Below are 20,843 nucleotides of genomic sequence, written 5' to 3'. Positions count from 1 at the left end.
GAGTAAATACATTGCAGTTTTTTCAGGCGGTGAAACTTAGACTTTTAGGGATTAAGCTGTCCAAAATCCCACAGACAGGAAAGTGAAGGAAGTAGAATGGGAAAACCCGGCAGTCTGACACCGGCGCTCACCAGTTTAACCTCTGCGGTAAAGCTCCATGTTGTGTTTCTTGCCCTAATACTGAAATACAGGGAAGGCCTTTTGGGTGAACAGGACTGGAAGAGGAGGCGGTGGGAACGCTTGGCTGCTTTGAGGTTGCGAGGTAACCTCTGGATTCCAGCTGATGTGTTTTTCTGTTTTGATTACCAAGAATAATCAGGAGAGAGTTGTAAAAATGTGTTTTAAAGTGTTCCTATGCGAAAATCACCTGGAGAAACTGTTTTATCAGCAAAAGGCACAAGATGCTGATCCTTCAAGGGAAGGACTGAGGTTCAGATTTTCGAGGCCCAGCCACGCTCTTTCACCATTTTTCATCTTCCCTCTTCCTCTGAGGACAAGACGGTGGGCTGTCCGGGTAATGGTTCTGTCTCCCAGGCCCCGGATGGCACAATCAAATACAGTCAACACCACTCCTGCCATATTAGGATGGAATGTTTTGTTTTTGTTTTTGTTTTCACTTTATTTTCTTTGATAAGGCATAAATTTTCAATTTTCAGTTTTGGCTATGGGCAATCTGGAAACAGCTGTGCATGCATTGCAGGGGAGCGGGGAGTCCCTGCAGGAACACACTTTGTTTCATGGCTGAATTGCTACCAAAACAGTCCTGGACACAGAGCCCCACAAATTATTTTTCCTTTAAACTGATTTTTCCAGTTAGTTCTGTATATTAGTTACAGAGTCCTATATTATTTTCCCCATAGGGCTTTCCTGCTCCTGACTCCTAAACAAGCTGATAAAAACTCCATTTTCTCCACAGAAATATTTAGGTGGTTGAGGCTTTCTCTTACCATAATTACTTCCTGAAAAATGCAGTGGTCAATTTTTCCCTGAATATTTTTACATTAAATGGGGCACACTAAAGTTGGCCCTTGATATTTTAAGGTTATAAAGTAGATTTCTGGCTTTAAGGAGATGACTGGTTTCTATTACTTGCTTTCTGTGTTGGCTTCTCATTGATTTGATTAAATCTCTCTACCATTTAAATGAGGAACTCTGTGTGAACACAAGAATTTATTATGACCTGAAGAAATCATTTCTTACTGAAAGAAATCATCTATTTCACTCCTCAACTAAGTACTTCAGGAATTGGAGCAGGTGAGGAGAAACTGGTCTCGGCAATGGCAGTTTGATGAGAAATGAATTAATTCGATTATTTCCATGGTGTGGATCAATAATAGTCAGCCTCACAGAGGCCCCTGGCCTGAAGGCAGCTGGATAATCAATAGGATCACACAGAGGCCTCTCCTCCCCCTGCAGCCTCTCTGATCTTTTCTGGGCGGACTCTTCACGCCTGTGTAATTCTAATTTATGTCAACTAGAAATCAAAGAAATTCCAAGAGGCTTTGGTCATAGGACATTGGGGTGGACCTTTCAAAATCTATTTATGTCTATTCCTTAAGTAATGTGGCCCCCACCACCCTCCCGGCGCCTCTAGAGGCCAAGGAGAAGAGCCTCCGGACAGAAGCTACCTGCTCCAGGCAGAAGAACGGCGTGAGGTAAATCGAGGCACACTTTCTCCTTCCTGTCTACAACTCTGCAGGGACATAAGAACAAATAAGCATTTTTAAGCAAAATGCTTTGCCAAGAGTGGCTCCCTCAATAACGCTCTTTAATGATACCCCAGACGCTGGCATTTTCAAATCAAATGAACAGTGTATAAAATTAGTTCTGCATGAAGTTAAAAAAAGAGAGGGAGAGAGAGAGTGAAAGGGAGCTTTTAAAAGCTCCAGCATTTCTCCATCCAACTGCTTTTCACAAGGGTTTGGCATTTGAGAATTGCTACATTTATGATGTTATTCGCTGCTCATAATTCAGGCCCGCTGTCTCCAAACTTCTGTATTAACACACACTGCAGAGGTTCCCACCACGACATTTTATCACCGAGGTTTTCCACACCAGCCAGGCTGCCTCTGGCGAGGTCTGGTTTCTCAGCCAGTGCCATGCCACTGGGCTCCCTCCCTTCTCATCAACCCTGTTACCCCAAACATTTTTCATTAACCTTGAACACTGCATTTCCATTTGCCCTACAGCTTTCCCATGATTTTTTTTTTGTCCTTTTCAGTTTTGTTCTCTATCCAAACGGCCTTGTAAGAAAGGAAAATATCATATTATTAGAAAAAACAGATCTATAGGGAATCTAGAGTTCTAAAGGATATTTTATTCTGAAGTTCTGAAAACTATTTCCATGACCAAAGAAATCGAATGTCTATAATCACGGAAAGCAGAATAAACATATCGCTCTTATTAGAGTCCCGTTGATTATACAAGCAGTTTTTACTAAATCACCAAATAAATGCGTGTTAAGTTGATAGGTGATTTCGGGTCAACTCTAATTCCCAAGGTCAAGTAAGCCTTTGAACAGTCTTTAAGAATATAAGTTCACCCCAATTCATCAAAGCCGTCTCACACAGCGTTTTCTTCTCTTGGTTCTTACAATGCACTAAAGTTTAGGAGATTAAGTGGCGTCGGCTTTAAAACTCAAAGTAATGCCTCTAACATGCTTATCCATCCAGCAATCGGAACGGCTACTCAAACACCGGCTTCTTAATGCACTTCCTAATTTTACAAGTGCTCAGGGAATGCTGCATTTGAGGAATGGCTGGAGGACTCCGCCCTGAGCGTCACCAATGTTGCCGCTGGACACACTCACTGCAGTTTAGCTTAGACGTTGTCTGACAATCTAAGCATACGATGCTTTCACTGCGAAGAATACATTGAATGTTTCTCTTCTGTTCTTGGTTTACCAAATGAAAGAGAGAAAGAAGAGGGAGACAGAGGAAAACACCTTTTCCTACAACAAATGCATTTTGTTACTCTTTCAATATCTCAAAAACCCAAGTGAGGAAAAAAGCTCAAGCTTGGTAAAATATAGCTTCCAAATTAAATATAAGTGGTCCCAAATGAAACTGGCTGCATGTGAAAGAAAATACTACTTGCCCTCAATATTTCACAGAACTGCAGGATCACAGAACTCAAGCCTGGGACACACAGACATCACTAACCCCATCTCTCTCCAAAGCAGGATCAGCGACAACATTCCTGACAAGGGGGTTAATTCTGTAGATTGTCAAGGTCTCTTGCCTCTCCTCCGTCACCAGTTGGTGTGCAGAAAGGGGAAGAACTCAAATTGGCGAGTTATTAATAGTTAGCAAATTTGGTTAGGGTACAAAGAGAAGGCCAATAGACCCAAACTAGTTTTGTTCTTAATTATTGGTTGGCACAGCTGATCACACTGAGATAGATAATAGGGTCTTTTTCTCCATATGTTGATCATGATGTCTCTGTGTTTTCTATTTCTATTCTTATTTTTCTCCATTATTATTACTTTTTGTTTGTTTCCCTGCTTATTTGAATTGTCTTTTCAACTCAGCCTCTTCTCCCACTGCAAATCTTTCTTCATCCCTCTGCCCAGGTCTGTAAGTTGATTCCAAATACATCCTGGAACATCCAAGTGTTCCAGGAGATATTAGTTTCCCTTTGTCGAGTGTGTAGAAAATGTAAATATTGACATCTTAGTATAGAAAATAATAATCTTAATTTTAAATTTAACTGAGGAAAAAGTAAAAGGGCAATGTCTTCTCTAATCTCAGTTTATATTTTCTCTCTTTAATTTCTTTTCAAAATCGGACAACAGGCAGTACAATTCTTTTCTCATTTGGAAATTTCAAATATCAAAACAGGTTAATATGACATCGATAAGGATAATCAGTAGCACTGAGTATTTTATATACAACAAACATGATTATTCCAAGAATTTGGTATATGTTCACTTATTTAAATGCTCACAACAACGCTACAAGATAGGTACTACCCTATTGTCATTTTACAAATGAGGAAACAGAGGCACTGAGAAGGCGACCACCAAAGATGAAACTACAGAGAGCAGAGCCCAGATTTGAACTCGAACTCTGGCCTCCAAGTTCATGCCCTCAGCTATTTTAACCTCTTTGCTACTCAAGTCTTTCTGAGTCTTGATAAAAATTTAAAATCTGGAGATAGATTGCATAACATAAATTTTGAAAGCTGAGTAGCTACTTAACTCTAGATTTCCATCCAACTAAATCAACAAACGGCTATTATGTGCAAGGCTTTACTTGCACTTTGTGGGTGGTTTGGAAACTTCTTCCGTCCTCACAGAACCTCTCGTGTCTGGCTCTGAGCTGCCATAAGCCTAGGGACGCCAGGCAGCAAGGCTGGATCCAGCATGCCGTGGGGCCAGGCTGCTCTGCAGCGGGCTAAGGGTAGACAGGGTGGTGCTAGAGCCAGCAGCTCACAGAGAAGCTCACTGGTTGGAGAAAGGATTCAGAGGCTGCCTGAGGAAAGGACTACTGCAGTCTTAGGGATACCGCTAATCAGAACAGCCTCCCCATCTCACTTCGGAGGAATTTGCATTTAGGTAGAAAAGGATCTATTCCTTCACTTAAAATAAGCAAAATGTTGGTCAGCAAATATGTCTGGAATAATCTCCTGTACTAACCGGAACATAAACTTCTACAACCCATCTCTGAAGGTGGAGCTGACCTCAACAAATCTAATGAGTGTGGACTATGGTAATTTCTAAGAACGCTCGTGGATACGCAGATACATTTTGAACACGTACATTTTGGTGCCCTTGGTTGGGAGTACTCAGGTAGTAGTTTCTTCTGGCAGACACTGAGCAAAGCTGTTGTCATTGTTTAGTGTTTCTAGAATACTTTGTCTACTGTAGACTCTTTAACTTGTTTTAAAAAGAAAATGTTTTTAAAGATTTTATTTTTAAGTAGTCTCCAATATGGGGCTTGAACCCATGACCCCAAGATCAAGAGTCACATGTTCCACTGACTGAGCCAGCCAGATGCCCCTAAAAGAAGTCATTTTAAAGTGACAGGGTTAGTAGCAGCATCAGGTTGGTTAGTAGTAAAATTTGACGGAAACTTGCAACCCCTAGGTCTCAGTGCTGTTGCTTAGTAACAAAGTCAGTCAGCTTTTTAGGCTCGGCTGAGAATATATAGTAAATTCTCTCTAAACATAACTAACTGGCAAAGGCCTAGTATAAGATGGGATTTTAAAGCATTTGGAGACAAGAACTAGGTCAATTAACAAAAATGACATAGCACACAAAGGATTTGGGCCATTCTCCTATTTGCCCCCAAATATGCTACATTTAGAAAATGCATGTCCTTGGAGAGAAATATATATTTAGTTTCACTCTCTTTTGCTAGATTTGTCCCTAATCACCATTTGCAAAAGTAGCACACATGTGTAAATTATTTTAAGATGCTAGCAAGTTCTGAGCAAGTATCCGAGGTGGATCTTCCCCGAGAAAGCCATCTCTGTGCCCAAAGACTGCACCCAGGGTGTGCCACGACCCCCACCCAGACTCCAAAGACCTGGGGTCAGACCTTGGGTAAGTAGCCTCTGGCCAGTGCCTGGTCTTTCTGAGCCTCCATTTTCTCCTCTTCGCAGTACAGATACACACTTCTAGATTTACAGGGGAGACATGGAAGTAACAGGGGAGAAAGCACCTCTGTAGTGGCTGGCGATCAATACAGATTTTTATCATTTTTCTTCTCAGTCTTCAAAGGGCCCCATGTTAAATGTGGCACAGTTTCCCAAACTCACACCCACATCTCCTGGCTAGCTCCACACACCTTCAGTAGGACCTTGGGACCATTTCTCATCATGTGCTGAAAGTGGCATCTTAAGTGTGGAAAGGTGCAAATTCCCACATAATATCCCCTCCCTGGCCCTTTCTTGCCCCCAGATGGCTGGAATACATAGATGTTGAACACTGAAATCACACACTTCAAATTGCGAAAAACCAATTTGGCACCATTCTTTCCCCTTTACTCTTGCAGGAAACTTGGAACCCAGGAAAGAATTTTACTGTTAGACCCTGCACATTGCTGTGTGCCATGCAAACATTTTTAATTTTGGTTCATGGACTTAGGGAGAGGAGGCCAAAATCTAATTTGACTGTGTATGACTGCTTTTCCTTTCTGCATAAGCACAAAATTCGTTTTTAAACAGAGAAATGCAAAAATAATCTCAGATTCATTTTAAAAATCGGGCATCTTGCGATGAGTAGCTATCATAGTACCTGTATGTGCATGTACACATTTGTACATATATATATATAGAGAGAGAGAGCATGCTAGAAAGCTATTACCTACACTGATACACAGAAAACAAATTTGAGAGATAACTCTTACTTTATCGCATCTCATCAGCCCCAGATATCTCAGGGATTTGCTGCTCTGTGCAATGAGGGTGGCTCCTTGATCTGTAATTTCCTTACACCATCCGACATCCACAGTCTCTATCGTCATGCTATACCGGCCGATGGCTATCAGCGCTGCAAGGGGGGACAGAGAGAGAGAAAGCGAGCATAAATGTTAGTGGTGTAAGGGGCCTCTATCTTATTATGACTAGTCCTCTCATTTCCTCACTAAATTTGTTCCTGAAAGGTTGTGTGTAAACGAGTGTTTTGTAAACGAAATTAAATTTGAAATGCTCTAGGAAAGCTTGCTCTGTGACAAACCCTTGCGCAAAGTGAATAATCATTCCATAATTCCCCTTTCATGGGAACATAGCCTCTTATCAGTTTTAGTCATTACAAGGTTACCTGTACTTTCAAACATTCACATCTACAGAAGGAATAAATTAAAATGAATTACATATATAAGGTTACAGAAAACCCAAGTAGAAACTAAATTTCACCCAAGATAACTTGAAAAATTTTTTAAAAGAAAAAATCCACGGAAGCACCATTTTGAGGTGTGTTATAGTGCATATGAATTTCTTTACCGACTGACATAATTTTTTCCATCTGTTCATGATCTGTAAAGTGTAAGACTATATAATATTTTTCACATTAGGCCCTCTTGGCACTGTTAGGAATTAAGAGTACATTATACATACAGTTGAACTTAATTGGTGCCATGCTAGAGTGCAGTAAAGGGAATGCGTTTGTTATGGTAAATTTCCTCACCATTATGAGAAGTCTTCCTTCTATTAACATATAAAATGAAGCCCGTCATCTGCAGACTATCAGTATCTCTAGTCTTCTTGACTGTTTAGCATTGTACCACTAAACTAAAGTGCAAATGCTTATCCCATAATCTACGATATGCACTGCTTATCGCTGCTCCATTACCCCTCACCCTGTCAGAGCGACCAACTGGTGAAGGTGGCTCTTTGCTACGGTATCTGATTTGATAGACGTGCACACCTCTACATTTGCTGGGCAGAGAAACAGACTTCAACACCTCCAGCCAGAGTAAGTTTATGGTGCATTGGTTTGTAAATGAAAATCCTGAAAACAATGCCACACATATTAAAAAGGAAAGAAATTGTTTGCTAATTACTTCCTCATTCTAAGATAGGATGCGTTGATTTCTGTGACATTAAAGGCGGATGATATTTTCCAATTGACTAGATTGATAAGAGCAGAGTGAATTACTCATGTAAATAAATGTTAACTCTTACAGATCACAGAAAAGAACTTGGCAAAATCTCTTTGCTAATTACCTCAGTAATTTTTTTCTTTTAACTAGGAAATTCATGCCCACGCGTTCAAGTATCAAGGCACTTCTAAGAAGCCAGACATTTAAGGTTTACAAAAACAACCATGATCCCAGTGTTTTCCAGTGAACATGCTACAAAGGACAATTTTTTTTTCTCCTAGAAGTTCCTCATGCCATGAATTTGTTCATGCCGTCATCTTTACAAGCTACCTCGACATTCGGTTTCCAAGGAAGTGGGAGAGGGACGGAGGGGGAGATGCCAAAGGTTTGGTTGCTGAATGGTCTGAGTGGGATTTGGTGTGTGGAAGCTGTATCCGAGGTTAATCCCAGCAGTGTCCTTGCCCTAAGAAAACTGTTATATCTGGTATCGTCATAATTTTCACTAGTTATGATATCCCGAGGATCTCCTATTATAAATGAAGTAGAAGACACCTAAAAGAAATTTCTTTCTATACAGAGTGCTCAAACTCTGATTTCAAAAGACGACAAAGGACAAGTTGCAGGATGGGCCCGGTCCGTAGACTGTGTACTTTTACTCAGCTTTGGGGCTAGAACATGAAAGCCCTGCACCAGCCAGGAAGGGATAAAAACAAACGGTCTGAGGACTTTTCAGAGGCTGCTTTATAAGCAAACGAAGAGTCGATAGCTATTGATTCTAACTGCTAAAAACTCTGGTGGTTAGTATTTCCCTCCCCCACCCCCTTCTTGTCCAAATGAAAATAAGCAGTAAATAAGACAACTGAAGATAAATCAGGGTATTCAGTCTTTGTTTTGACATAGTTCTATATACTGAAGTAAGAATTACACTTTGTCAGTGAAGGAATGACAACACCTCATGAGCACTCACTCCAGAGCACTTTGCCCAATATCCATTGACCATCCCCGTGTTAGGCACTGGGCTAAGAATTTTAGGCATATTGTCTCATTTAATCCTCTCAGAAACCTTACAAAGTTTTATTATTACTTCCACTTTAAAGGTCAGGAAACTGAGTCACAGAAAGACTGAATAACTTTCCCAGTCCCAAGATACTAAGTGGGAGAGTAGATAATAAGCTGAGAATTGGCTCTCAGCCCTGTCACCTACAAGATGGACTGCGTTAGATGCCTGGGGCCTTCTACCACCACTCAGGACTTCAACATTACAGCTTATAGGTAGCCAAAGATTTACCCTGTGACCATAACCACAGGTCCAAAAGAATCTTTAAATTCCACAATCTATAGAGCAACTTACCTCTTTGTAACTACATCCTACCTTTGGATATTTTCTCATTGTTGTTCACAAGCTAGCTGTGAAACTTGTAGCGTGGTCTAGTCTCTAATTCATTTCCACCCTCACTACTTAGTTGATGTCTGATCTTGGGATATTTCACTTTTCTGAGTCTTCGCTTCCTCATCTGGACAGTGGGAATGTTGACTCTATGTCCTTACTTCTCAGGGTTGGTCTGAAGTCCATGGAAGGGACTTTGTCCTATATAAGTGTCATGATCTATGTGATATTTCCCTAAAGCATTCTACAGTGGTGCACTTGATATGAAATGAAAAGACTTGAAAGGGTTTTGAAAAATAAAATGCTCTGGGCAAATGAGAGCTAATTACATAAGCACTTAGTCATTATGTCAGTGCTGGTTCCTGAACTGCCCACTCTCCATTGGTGAGCATGAACTCATGGACTGCATTAGGGACGATAGGGCTGTAAGTGTTATGTGTGATTACTACCTTCATTAGGACCTGTTGACACATTACAGTGATATTTACTGAGCCTTGAAAAGGGATAAATTATGCAAGACTAATTCCTAATCTCAGTGCAATTTTAATATACTTTTTAATGTGCTAAGTACAGCAAAAAAATTAAATTCTAAAAAGTTACACAAGTTAAAAAATGTGATTCAGTAACTTATATAGTGATCATGGATATACATTAACCCACTAGAAGGCATTCCCATCCCATAGGCATACAGAGGAACTGAAAGCCATGAGCACATAGGTACTTAATTTCGACTACGACATTCTATTTCTAGGAATCTGCCCCCAAAATACACTTTTAATAGTACAAAATTACATATATATATGTAAGTTTATTCATTGGAGCAATGATTATTATTCCAAAATAATGGAAATGGCCTAAATAAAATAATGGAAATGGCCTAAATACTCCCAAATAGGAGAATGGTTAAATGATGCTACACTCTCACAGAATACTCCACAGCTGGAAAAAAAATGGACAGGGGAAGATCACTAGGAACTTCTAAATCATTCAGTGAAAAAGATAAAGTGCAAGGATTTATATGGTGTGCTAACACCATATAAAAGAGAATGTAATTAAAAAAAACACATACAAATCTGCTCCTTTGTGAAAAAGGAATACGGGAAATATAAACCAGAAAATAGGGACTGTTTAACTACAGAGTGTTGATGGGGAAGGGGAGGGAAGAAGGGGGGCATGGACTGTGGGGGGTGAGGGGTCAGGAGAAAGGGACACTTCCAGGAAGATCTCTTTGGTTATAGCTTGACTGAGCATCACGGTAATATTTTACATACCTCCAAAATAAAAAAAATTAAAACCAACAAGGATTTGGAGGAAAGAGGAGTAGAATACAAACAGTAACAAATGAAGCTAATTGTATTACAAATGAAGAGCATGACCCAGGCGAATAAAATAATCACACAGAAGGGGATGGGAATTAAGAATTAAGTCACTTTGGAAAACATTATTTCGGCAGGATATTGTAAGGTGAAACCCAAAAAGAACTGTCAGCAAATACTGTAGTCCAGTTACTAAATCTATTTCTCACAGGGGTATGAGTTAGCAATTCAGTAACTACTTTATGTGTAATCTAGGATTGTAAATAATGAGAGCTGGTCTTTTTACTGTTAGAGAAAGAAGTTATAATAAGAAAAGAGGAGAGGTTTATAAAGATCCCAGTGTTACTGAATTGGAACCAGAGGTATTAGAATGAATTCATGATCATACATACATATGTACATATAACAGATATACAGATAACAATATAACTAATAAATATGATGTGTGTGCACACATGGCTTAGTATACAGACATATATTTCCTATCTTTTTCAGCCGACAGAGTCTAGGAACAATGATGCTCCAGTAGCTGTGATCTACTAGCAACCAGATCTTGGTTTATAAATATCATTCTCCAATAAAAAGAATTAGGGCTTCATACAGAAATGGTTGATTCCTAGACTGGGGCAAAGAAAATACAAGATGAGTTTGAAACATCTTGTGCTATCAGAAAAAAAGAAGTGCTTAAAAAAGAATGAGGGCATGGCAAAAGGACACAGGATCCAATCAGAAGAAGCTGCCAGCGGCCACAGCTGGAACAATTTGAGCATCAAAATAAATAATGAGAGGGGCACGTGGGTGGCTCAGTGGTTTAAGCCGCTGCCTTAGGCTCGGGTCCTAGGATCGAGTCCCGCATTGGCTCTCTGCTCGGCGGGGAGCCTGCTTCCCTCTCACTCTCTCTGCCTGCCTCTCTGCCTACTTGTGATCTCTCTCTGTCAAATAAATAAATAAAATCTTTATAAATAAATAAATAAATAAATAAATAAAGAGAGTATTGGGCTATACTTGAGAAAACTGAATAAGCATCCACAAGCCTATATGATAGAGATAGATAGATAGCTAGCTAGATAGGCAAGCTAGGAAGGCAATTCTTCTTTACAGAAAAATCCCAATTAATAAGCGAGGAAGGAATGGGGAAATATGAAAAAATCATCAGGCAAAGACCACGGTAATAACTGTTGCAGGCCAAATCCATGAATGGATGCTAAAATCAGAAGAGACCCAGAAGCCACTACCTTAACCAAAAGACCAAGCAAGATTCACATCACCGGCAATAACACATAGAGATACCATGTACCCCCTGAACACCTCCGCAGTATTCTTGCCAAAATAAATAATCTCCATCTATGCATAAGGAAATGCCACACAAACCCAAACTGAGAAATATTCTACAGATCTAAAGAGCGGGGGTAATGGAATGTAAGAAAAGAATGGGCAAGTGTCACAGATAGGAGAAGATTAAGGAGACACCCCAACTGTGAGATCCTGGATTGGATCCTGGAATAGACAAAAAAATTAGGGGAAAAAAACTTGGTGAAATTCAAATAAGATTTGGAACTTAGTTATCCCACTGTTTTCAATGTTAATTTCCTGATTTGATAATTATACTATGGTTATATGAATTGACAACGTCAGAGGTAGCTAGGAGAACAGTATATGTGAACTGTCTACTATTTTTGCAACTTTTCTGTAATTCTAGAAGTATTTCTGGGCACCTGGCTGGCTCAACTGGTGGGGCATGTGACTCTTGATCTCCGAATTGTGAGTTTGAGCCCCATGCTGAATGTAAAGATTACTTCAAAAAAAAAAAAAAAAAAAGAAGTATTTCGAAACAAAGATTTAAAACACACAGATAAGCATATAACAGATCACAAGTGAATGAACTAAGGAGAGAATTAAAGTTTCCCAAGTGAAAGCAGGTATTACTTTCACAGTGAACAATCTGATAGATAAATGTTACCACTAGAAATACATTTTTCTCTTCAGAGGAGGAAGATTAGTTATATGAGTGCATTAACAAGTGACCTGCAGCTGCCATTTTGTCCTTTCCAGTTCTATTCTCTGCTATGGATCTCTGTACCTGAAACACAATCAGAAGAAATGCCCTAGTGCTTGAAAGAACGAGGGTTAAAATTTAACAGTAGGATTAACATCTTTCATGTAATACTTGGATAAAAGCCATTTGCAAAGAAGTTTCTTGGCATGGGTACAAAGAGATAAATGTGAGAAGTGCTCTTCTTTGTAGAAGCCACAGAAGCTCCCAAAACAAAGACAGGACACTTGGAGACATTTGTTGTGGTGTGATGGTCCCAGGGAGGGTTCCCTCCGCCCTGCAGGGACTATGGCAGTGGTGCCTAGCCCTGGCGCTTCCGGGGAACCACAGGGGCCTAGAAAAAGTACAGATGCCCAAGTCCCACCCCTGGAGATTCTGATTCAGGAGAAGCGATGAAAGCTCCCTGGATCTTGGTGGGCAGGCAGGGCGGAGAACCCCTAGAACAGCCTCTGACTCAGGCAGTCAGTCGATTGAAAACAGAACTCGTTAAGGCTCTGCAGAGCTATGTGTTCTGATATTTTATTACAACTTTATTTCTCAAACAGTAGTGACTTCTTGCATAGAATCCAATACTTTTTAATTTCTTTATTTCTAATTTATATCCTTTCCTTCCATTTTTATACATTACTATTATATTCCTCCCATTACTAGGTAGTAACTGGACAGTGACCATATTCTATTTTTAGTAAATATTTTTCTTGACTTCATTGCACTTACTTATATTTCTAATGCAGCACTTATCAGCCTTTGTTTCGTATTAGAATTATTTATCAACATGCTTGTCTTCCTACTAGATTGTAAAGTCTTGGAAGCAGCGAACGTGGAGAATGCTTTGCTAGGACCTCTAAATCTCTGAAAATCAAGTGTCACTCATTTTTTACAGTTTCAACGAACTTTTTGGAAGTATAGCATGCATGCAGAAAATTGCACAAGTCCTAAGGGTACAATTTGATGGATTCTGACAAAGTTAACCCAGCTGTGAAACAGTATCTAGATTGAGAGACAGGGCATGACCACACCGCGGAAGCTTGCTCGTCCCCAACGCAAGTCACTACTATTCTGCCAACAAGGATAACCACTATCCTGACTTTTAAACACATAGACGAGTATCCTTGTGTTTGAACTTCATATTCATAGAGTTAAACACTGTGCGCTTTCATTTCTGGTTTTTCAGCTGTCCATCTACATTGTGTGTGCGGTGGTCCGTTCATCCTCAATGCCCTCTAACATTCCATTCTACTGTCTATGAAGTGTAATGCTACTGTAAACATGAACATACATTCGTGGACGTATGTTTTCCTTTCATCTAGGCAACTACCGAGGAGCGAGGTGGGATTTATGGGTTGTATGGTTAAATGTATGTTGAGCTTCATAAACTGCCAAAATATTTTCCAAAGTGGCTCTATGATTTACACTCCCACCAGTAATGTATGAAGCTTTCAGGGTCTCTACATCCTTGCCAATACTTGGTAATATCCGTCTCTCTGATTATAGCCATTCTGGTGTGGGTGAATTGCTACCTTATCGTGGGTCTTAATTTTCATTTCCATAAGCACTAACGATATTGTGCATCTTGTCACGGTGTCGTAATTGTTTTAAAATCCTAGCATAAAATTATGTGCTTTTATCCTTACAAGTACTCAGTAAATATCTATTAAATTAAATTGATAAACAAGGAAAGGCACGTAAGATTTCTATTATTAAACTACATAGCAAATAATAGCTTTCTAGACAACAGATAATTTTCCACATAATTTGAGGGAAAGTACCAGTAAAATAAACTTAGTCTATCCTCTGGAGACATGAAAAATCTTAAAGTTTCTTAAAATAAGAAAGTAAATTTAAAAGAATTACAGTTATAGAAAGCTTTCCAAATGCTCATTTATTTGTGGAATTTCAAAGACTGTGGAGTATGCTTTATATAGGAACTCTAAATCTCTGAAAATCAAGTGAAAAATAAATATAATACAAAAATTGCCCAACAACGGTGGATAACGTTAGAGTGAAAACTTTGAATTATGGCAGGATTTTCAAGACACTGCACATAGGGGCATTCATTTTACAGAACTCTGTTTACTGAGTTCAGAGTAGCAACAACGCAAGTCGTATCTGACAAAGGGAACAAGCTGGCTGTGGCCCTTGACCTTTCGGGGAGAAGACTCTCTTGCCCTATACATCCTGAAATGGAAACGCAACATTATTTATAGGCTGCACCTATTTTCCTTCTTATGAGATAAACAAGTTGGTGGAAAAGTAAGAGTTCAAGTGAAGAATTTTTTTTTAAAGGTCTTTAAATTCATCAGAAGCAAGGATAAGTATTTTTTACCTTTCATGTTTTTCACATTTTTATTTTAATAGCAGGAAGACACAAATCTGATTGGGTAGGTAGAAACTATCTTTGAGTACGTGACTTCTGAAAATGTAATAAACAAAAGGCATATTTAGAACTAATCCCCATTTAACAGGAATCCAATCCACTGCCCTGGTTTTCAGTGGTGCTATGTTTGATAATAACCAGCCTTCTGATGGAATGTTAGGTTCCCTTGATAATCCTTTATTAAACTTTAGAATCCAAGATGAACAAGAAAAAAAGCCTTACTACTCTTCACATTGGCTGAGAACCTTAAAGTCCCTGGTTCAATGATTCTTTTTTATTGTAGCCTACATACATACATATATTACTTATCAAAGAATTATCCATCTTTTTCAAAATGCTGACATTATATTAGAGTTCCCCACTTTATGAGACGTGAATGCCAGGCTTAAATATGTTGGTTCATGGATATGGAAAAGTACATTAGTGTTTCTGTCATATATCCGCCTTGTCCATCTTTCTGAGCTGTATTTTGCAGTGTCTAAAGACACGGTGTCGGTTTCAAGCAGGCATCAGATACAAATATTTACGTGACCCAGTGCAGGACAGAGCAGGATGTGACTGCAGCAACTGCTTTCGAGAGGTACCAAGGCTGCTGACAACATGTGTTATCAGACTGCCCAACCCACCTTGTAAAAGTGTCTTGATATTGAAGGGAAGCAAATGAAAGTAAGAGGGAAGAACACATGGGGATGTCAGCAGAGCGAATATATGATCTCTTTCTTCTTTAAACAAACACTAATTGAGTACCTACTATGCACCAGGGAGTGTTTCAGGAGCTAGGAATAAAGAGATCAAATCCCTGCCCTTGTGGGGCTTGTATTCTGAATACAAATAAGTAATTATTATACATAATTTTTCAGGTGGTGATGAGGCTTTGGAGAAAAATTAAGCAAGGACCAAGGGTGAGAGTGCTACAATTTTAATTAGGGTGAACAGGGAAGGCCTCATGGAAAAATGACATTTCAACAAAGATTTGAAGAGGTGGAGGAACAAGCCATATAGACATCTAAGGGAAAGGCATTACGTGTAGAGAAAACTCAATGTCAAGGCCATGAGATCGGAAGGTTGCTCGCTTGTTTTAGACTCAGCAAAAGAGTAAGATGGTGAGTGGTGGAGAGGAGATTGGGGAGAGTTAATGGAAAAGGGGGTGGTCAAAATCATCTCACAGATCATTTTAATGACACTGGCTTCCCCTCTAAATTAAATTAGAATCCACTGGAGAATTTGGGGCAGAGGAGTGATATGATCTAACTTAAACTTTCAAAGGACTTCTCTGGCTTCTGGGTTGAAGACAAACTGTACGGAGGCAAGAGCAGAAACAAGGAGACCAAGAAGGAGGCCACGACAATTATCTAGACAAGTGATAGTAGCTTGGCCCAGGGCTATGTTATAAAAATGGGGAGGAGGAGTTGAATTATGACTATTTTAGAGAGGACCAACAATACTGCTGATGGATTAGATGTGGAGTTAGAGAAAGAGAAGAGTCAAGGATGTTAAAAGAAATCTTTTTTTGGCACTTAGATTTGAAAGAAATTTCCTGCGTAAGATTTTACATAGCTGCTCTCTGTGTCCTTGTGTGTCCCAGTGTCCTTGCGTGTCTCAGTGTCCTTGCATTAGTAGGAATATATTGGTTTCTTCGCTGGGATATAAACTCCGAGAGGAGCAAAGACCACCTTTACTCATCTTTATATCATCACTGTGTAGCACAGCACCTTCGCTTCTTAGTATTCAATATATGTACATTTAAATATGTGCGTCTTACATTTCACAATTAAAAGCACTTAGGGGAAAAACTCAGAAAGGGCTCTATGACGTCTGCAGGTATCTTTGGGGGAGATTATAAGCAATAAATATTTTCCCTATATACTTCTGCATTTAAAAATTTTCAACACTAGGCATGCTTTGCTTAACAAAGGAAGTAAAAACCAGTTTTTAAAAAGGTGTACTGGACAGATTTCTGTATTTTTCCAGAGTGAAGGGAAAAACTTAACATTTCTGACAGTAGGGTTTCTCTCTAACCTTGCTCCTCAAGGCAAACAAATACATTTCCTGGTGCCAATATTCAATACCTAAAATCACGTGAAATCCTGTGAAAAAAAGCATAAAGCTATTTGGAAACTAAAACTAAATGCAAAAAGGTAACCTCACTTATTCCTCCTTAACTACAACCAGAACAACTACAACTCAGGGGCTCGTTGCCCCGAGCATGGATTAGCTTAGATACTGGCAACAATTTTTGCTTATGGACCTTTCTACCGTAAGAAGGGAAAAGGAAATAAAACCACGAAATTCAAAACATTTCAATTTGAGTTTTTAAAGCTTATTAGAGAACTAGATTAAGACTCAGAGAACACTGAACTTTCTACATTCTTTTTGTTTTCAAGGGGGAAGAGAGAATCCCAGTTCTGGATCTACTCACCTGCAAGCTTGAACCATGCACACTAGTGCACATGATTACACAGGCAGGGAGACAACAGTCACACACCTGCAGATGTACACACATTATTCTTGGGCCCTAATTCACAGGTAGACTTACCTTGAAGCTACTGAAGGTTAAGCTTCAGGGTCCATCATTTATATGGACCTTCATAAAGGCCTGGATCACAGAAATGTATTCACAGGGTAATGCATTTTCATAAAATTTGTAAAAAAACAGGATGCTTTTCTATTCTTTTCTTTAAAGAGAGACCTCAAATTGTTTAAACCTCAGGCCGTGAAAAATCCTGAATTTGTCCCTGATCCAACTGAGAATATTCTGATTCAGTGGCTTTGGGGGTGGATACCAGGGGGCTATATCTTTTTCCTTCTTTCTTTTTTTCATGTCACCAAGTGATTTTGATACACAGCCAGGTTTGGAAATCACTGATGAAGGACCACAGACTGATCAGTTTAATGAGTCCCTGACATCTAGGTAGTATTTCTTTCTGGAGCTCTGCCACCATTGATTGGGACATAAACCATATAACACTATGTAGTTTGGAAAAAGCTGACAATTGGCAACATTCACTTCCACATTGCAGTGATGAATCACATAACCCTCTGTGCCGAGTAATTAACTATCCATTTGTATGTACTGGCTGTAGCGATATAGTTCTTTTCAACGAGGAAGGAAGGGAATTTGGACATAACATTAACAGTTGTTAATACCAAGCAAATAGAGTAAATTGGATTTATTAAAAAGAGTATGTGTGTGGATTTTTTCCCTAGGAGTTGATATAATTTGTCTAGCTTTCTAATTATAGCTGGGACAGAAAATGGCTGAACCCAAAGACCTCTCACGGTATCTAATAAACTTTTACTTACAGGGAGAATATTTCTTGGGTTGGAGAATGACAAATAATTTACTAAGCTTTTCCTGAAAGATAGCTAAAGGTGTTTCACCTATATCTAGCTGATGAATTAGCTTTAGCTAATAATCAGTGTCATGAGACAGGGAAGAAGCAGCCTGTAATTACTTTGAAAGGAATGAAGGAACAGATCTGATAAAGGAACTAAATCAGCTAATTCCTCTAGGGGCATACTGAGTGGGAGAGAAGCTTACCTTACCGCCAGTTTAAAGGGAGGCAAAGATAGAGGGCATGGGTGGTTTTCACCTGCCTGACTTGTAGCCCCACTTTCCAGTAACAAACCCTTAATTTTCCTTTCTAAAGATGCAGTATAGAGGCTGTAATCAAAGGTTCTCTCCCTTCTCCAAGATGTAGGTGGGCATGGGACCCAAGTCCATCTGAGCATACTCACTCCCCAATATCTGAATTCTGCCCAGAACGATGTCAGAAGAAAAACAGCTGGAGACAACCACCTGGGGGAGGTTCCCAAAAGAGACTGTCATTAGTCCCAGCCACCCAGAGATCCCATGTTCTTGTCTTTCTCACAGCCCAATTTATATTTTCATTCTTGGAGTGATCCCATCTTCTTCCAATAATTTCTTTGCTTTTTTGGGTTTTGTTTTCACTTAAAGTGCCTCGGTTGGTTTCTGTAACTTGCAACCAAAGAATCTTAACTAATACAGAAAACTATGCACACGGTAACTGTTATTTTCTATAATAACAAAAAGTTGAAATGGATTCTCAACAATGCCCAGCTGAAAGAGTCACACCAGCAGAAAATATAAATATGGTTCAGTAAGTAAACATTTGTTTTGTTGGTAGATGTTCCTGACACACCTGTACTCATTCTTCAGCAGTCAAATTAAAATAATTTTATTCAGTTCCATGGTATCTTTTTAAATTTTTCAAATAATAACTCTATTGAGTGAATAAAAATGGCACAACTTACTGTAAAAGTTAAATCAATAAAGGAAAGTACAATAAAGCTTTAGAATGATCCCAAATCCCATTGTCCAGAAAAACCATCACTAATATTTGGTAAGTATTCTTCCAGCACCTTCCACATACAGACAGCACAAAAGAAAGAGAAAAAACAATATTGGAAATCTTGTATATAATTACACGTGTTTAAAAAAAGTATTTAACTTGTTTTTACTTGAATTTATCCAAAAAAAGGAAATTGAATTGAAAAAGGATCACAAAACTTCAGTTAAGTATTTCTTTACCAAACCAAGTAGTTTTTCAGAAAGTCTACGTAAATCAAAAAAAATTTATAGGGATGCCTGGATGGCTCATTTGGGTAGGCATCTGACTGTGGCTCAGGTCATGGTTGCAGGGTCCTGGGATGGAGTCCCGAATTGTGCTCACATTCCGTAGGGAATCTGCTTCCTCCTCTGCCCTTCCCCCAGCTCATGCTCTCTCTCTCTAAAATAAACAAAATCTTAAAAAGAAAAAAGAAGAAAAATTATGAAAAAGAAGAAAAAAGAAAAAGAATATGGAATTATCTATACTTTACCTCAGAGAGAATTCACTGACTCCCTTCTAGAAAAATTAAAAAAAAAAAGATAATAAGAAGAAAATTGGCAAGCATTTCTCCTTCTTCCTTTCATATTCATCAGCTATATAATTATTTTTACATTGTCAGGTTTCAATGTTCCCACCTGCTTTTGTAACCACAATTGTCATGGTTGTTTTGCTCTGGTTCTATACTAAGTGGACAAAATACAATGAATTTCTTCATCATTTTTCTTTTTTCATTCCTGAGGTCTTTTTTCAACTATTCTTTTGGGAGGCTAGACACAATCTTTAAGTAGTGTTTTGTTTGTTTGTTTGTTTTTGTGTTTGTTTTTAAAGAAAGATTCATCATATATCCCCTAAATTTTGAATGCTAGAGAAAGACTGTTATGCTTATGTTTAAGGAACAACATGGGCTAAATATTAAATTTTGGGTGATACTTATTTTTTATCTTCAGATGCTTCAGTTTTGCTGTGGAGAAACTTAAGTCCAACCTGATTTCTTTCCCTTCATACGTATCTTGCTTTAGTATCTGGAAGCTGTATGATTCTTTTTTTTTAATCTCTTAGGATCAATATCTTTATCAGACTAAGTCTTTGTTATTCTGCAGTGAGTTATTTTTCCAGAACATGGCAAATGCTTCTGATTGTTGTAGATTTAGAACTCTTTAGATGCAGGATCCATGTGTTTCACTCTTGTTCTGTTGGCCTCACTTCCCCCCACCCCCACCCTTTGCAGATGATGTCTTCAAATAAAATGCTAGGAATAGATGCTGTAAATGATCCTATATTTGTTCTTTTCAAATTCTTCTACTTAAATTAACCGAGGATGGCTATCTGTTGGGAATATGGGGAGGTGAATAAAAAGCTGGAGCTAACCAAGAATCATGGTGTCCAGTATCTTCATTACAAGTCTGTTATTTCCTTTATCCTGACACACCTGTTCTCTCAGATTTCTATGTTCAAGATGTTACGTGTTATTAATAACAAAACTGAGCCATTTTGTGTTGAATTCTGGTACCTTCTGCTTCTCTCCCTCTTTCAATTATTTCGCTTCTGCCAGTCTCCTCAATTCTGAAGCAAGGTGGCAGAGATGGCTCATTAACATGGTTTCTCCTTTGGTGACCTCTTCTCTGACATTTTGGAATGTAAAACTGGGACTCTACATGGGCATAGGGATTCATGGCTCAAATGAAAGAATTGCTGGCTGTGCATTTCTGAATGGTGATACCTATTTCATGTTAATCATAAGTATCCCCCAAGATTTTTTTTAAGATTTATTTTTTTGAAGCAAAAATGAACTTTTGGGACTTCATCAAGATCAA

General features: G+C 38.9%; 1 protein-coding gene across 1 annotated transcript in view; it reads right to left on the bottom strand.

Moving 5' to 3' along the window:
* Positions 1–20,843, bottom strand: part of FBXL17 (F-box and leucine rich repeat protein 17) — a 512,415-nt gene that overhangs the window by 15,288 nt on the left and 476,284 nt on the right. Inside the window, exon 8 of the mRNA XM_045999573.1 lies at positions 6,351–6,493. Within this exon, the coding sequence (XP_045855529.1) occupies positions 6,351–6,493 (143 nt within the window). The remainder of the gene's footprint in view (positions 1–6,350; positions 6,494–20,843) is intronic.

Source organism: Meles meles, chromosome 3 (assembly GCF_922984935.1).
Source record: "Meles meles chromosome 3, mMelMel3.1 paternal haplotype, whole genome shotgun sequence".
NCBI lineage: Eukaryota > Metazoa > Chordata > Mammalia > Carnivora > Mustelidae > Meles > Meles meles.
This window is presented reverse-complemented; position numbering and strand designations above follow the sequence as displayed.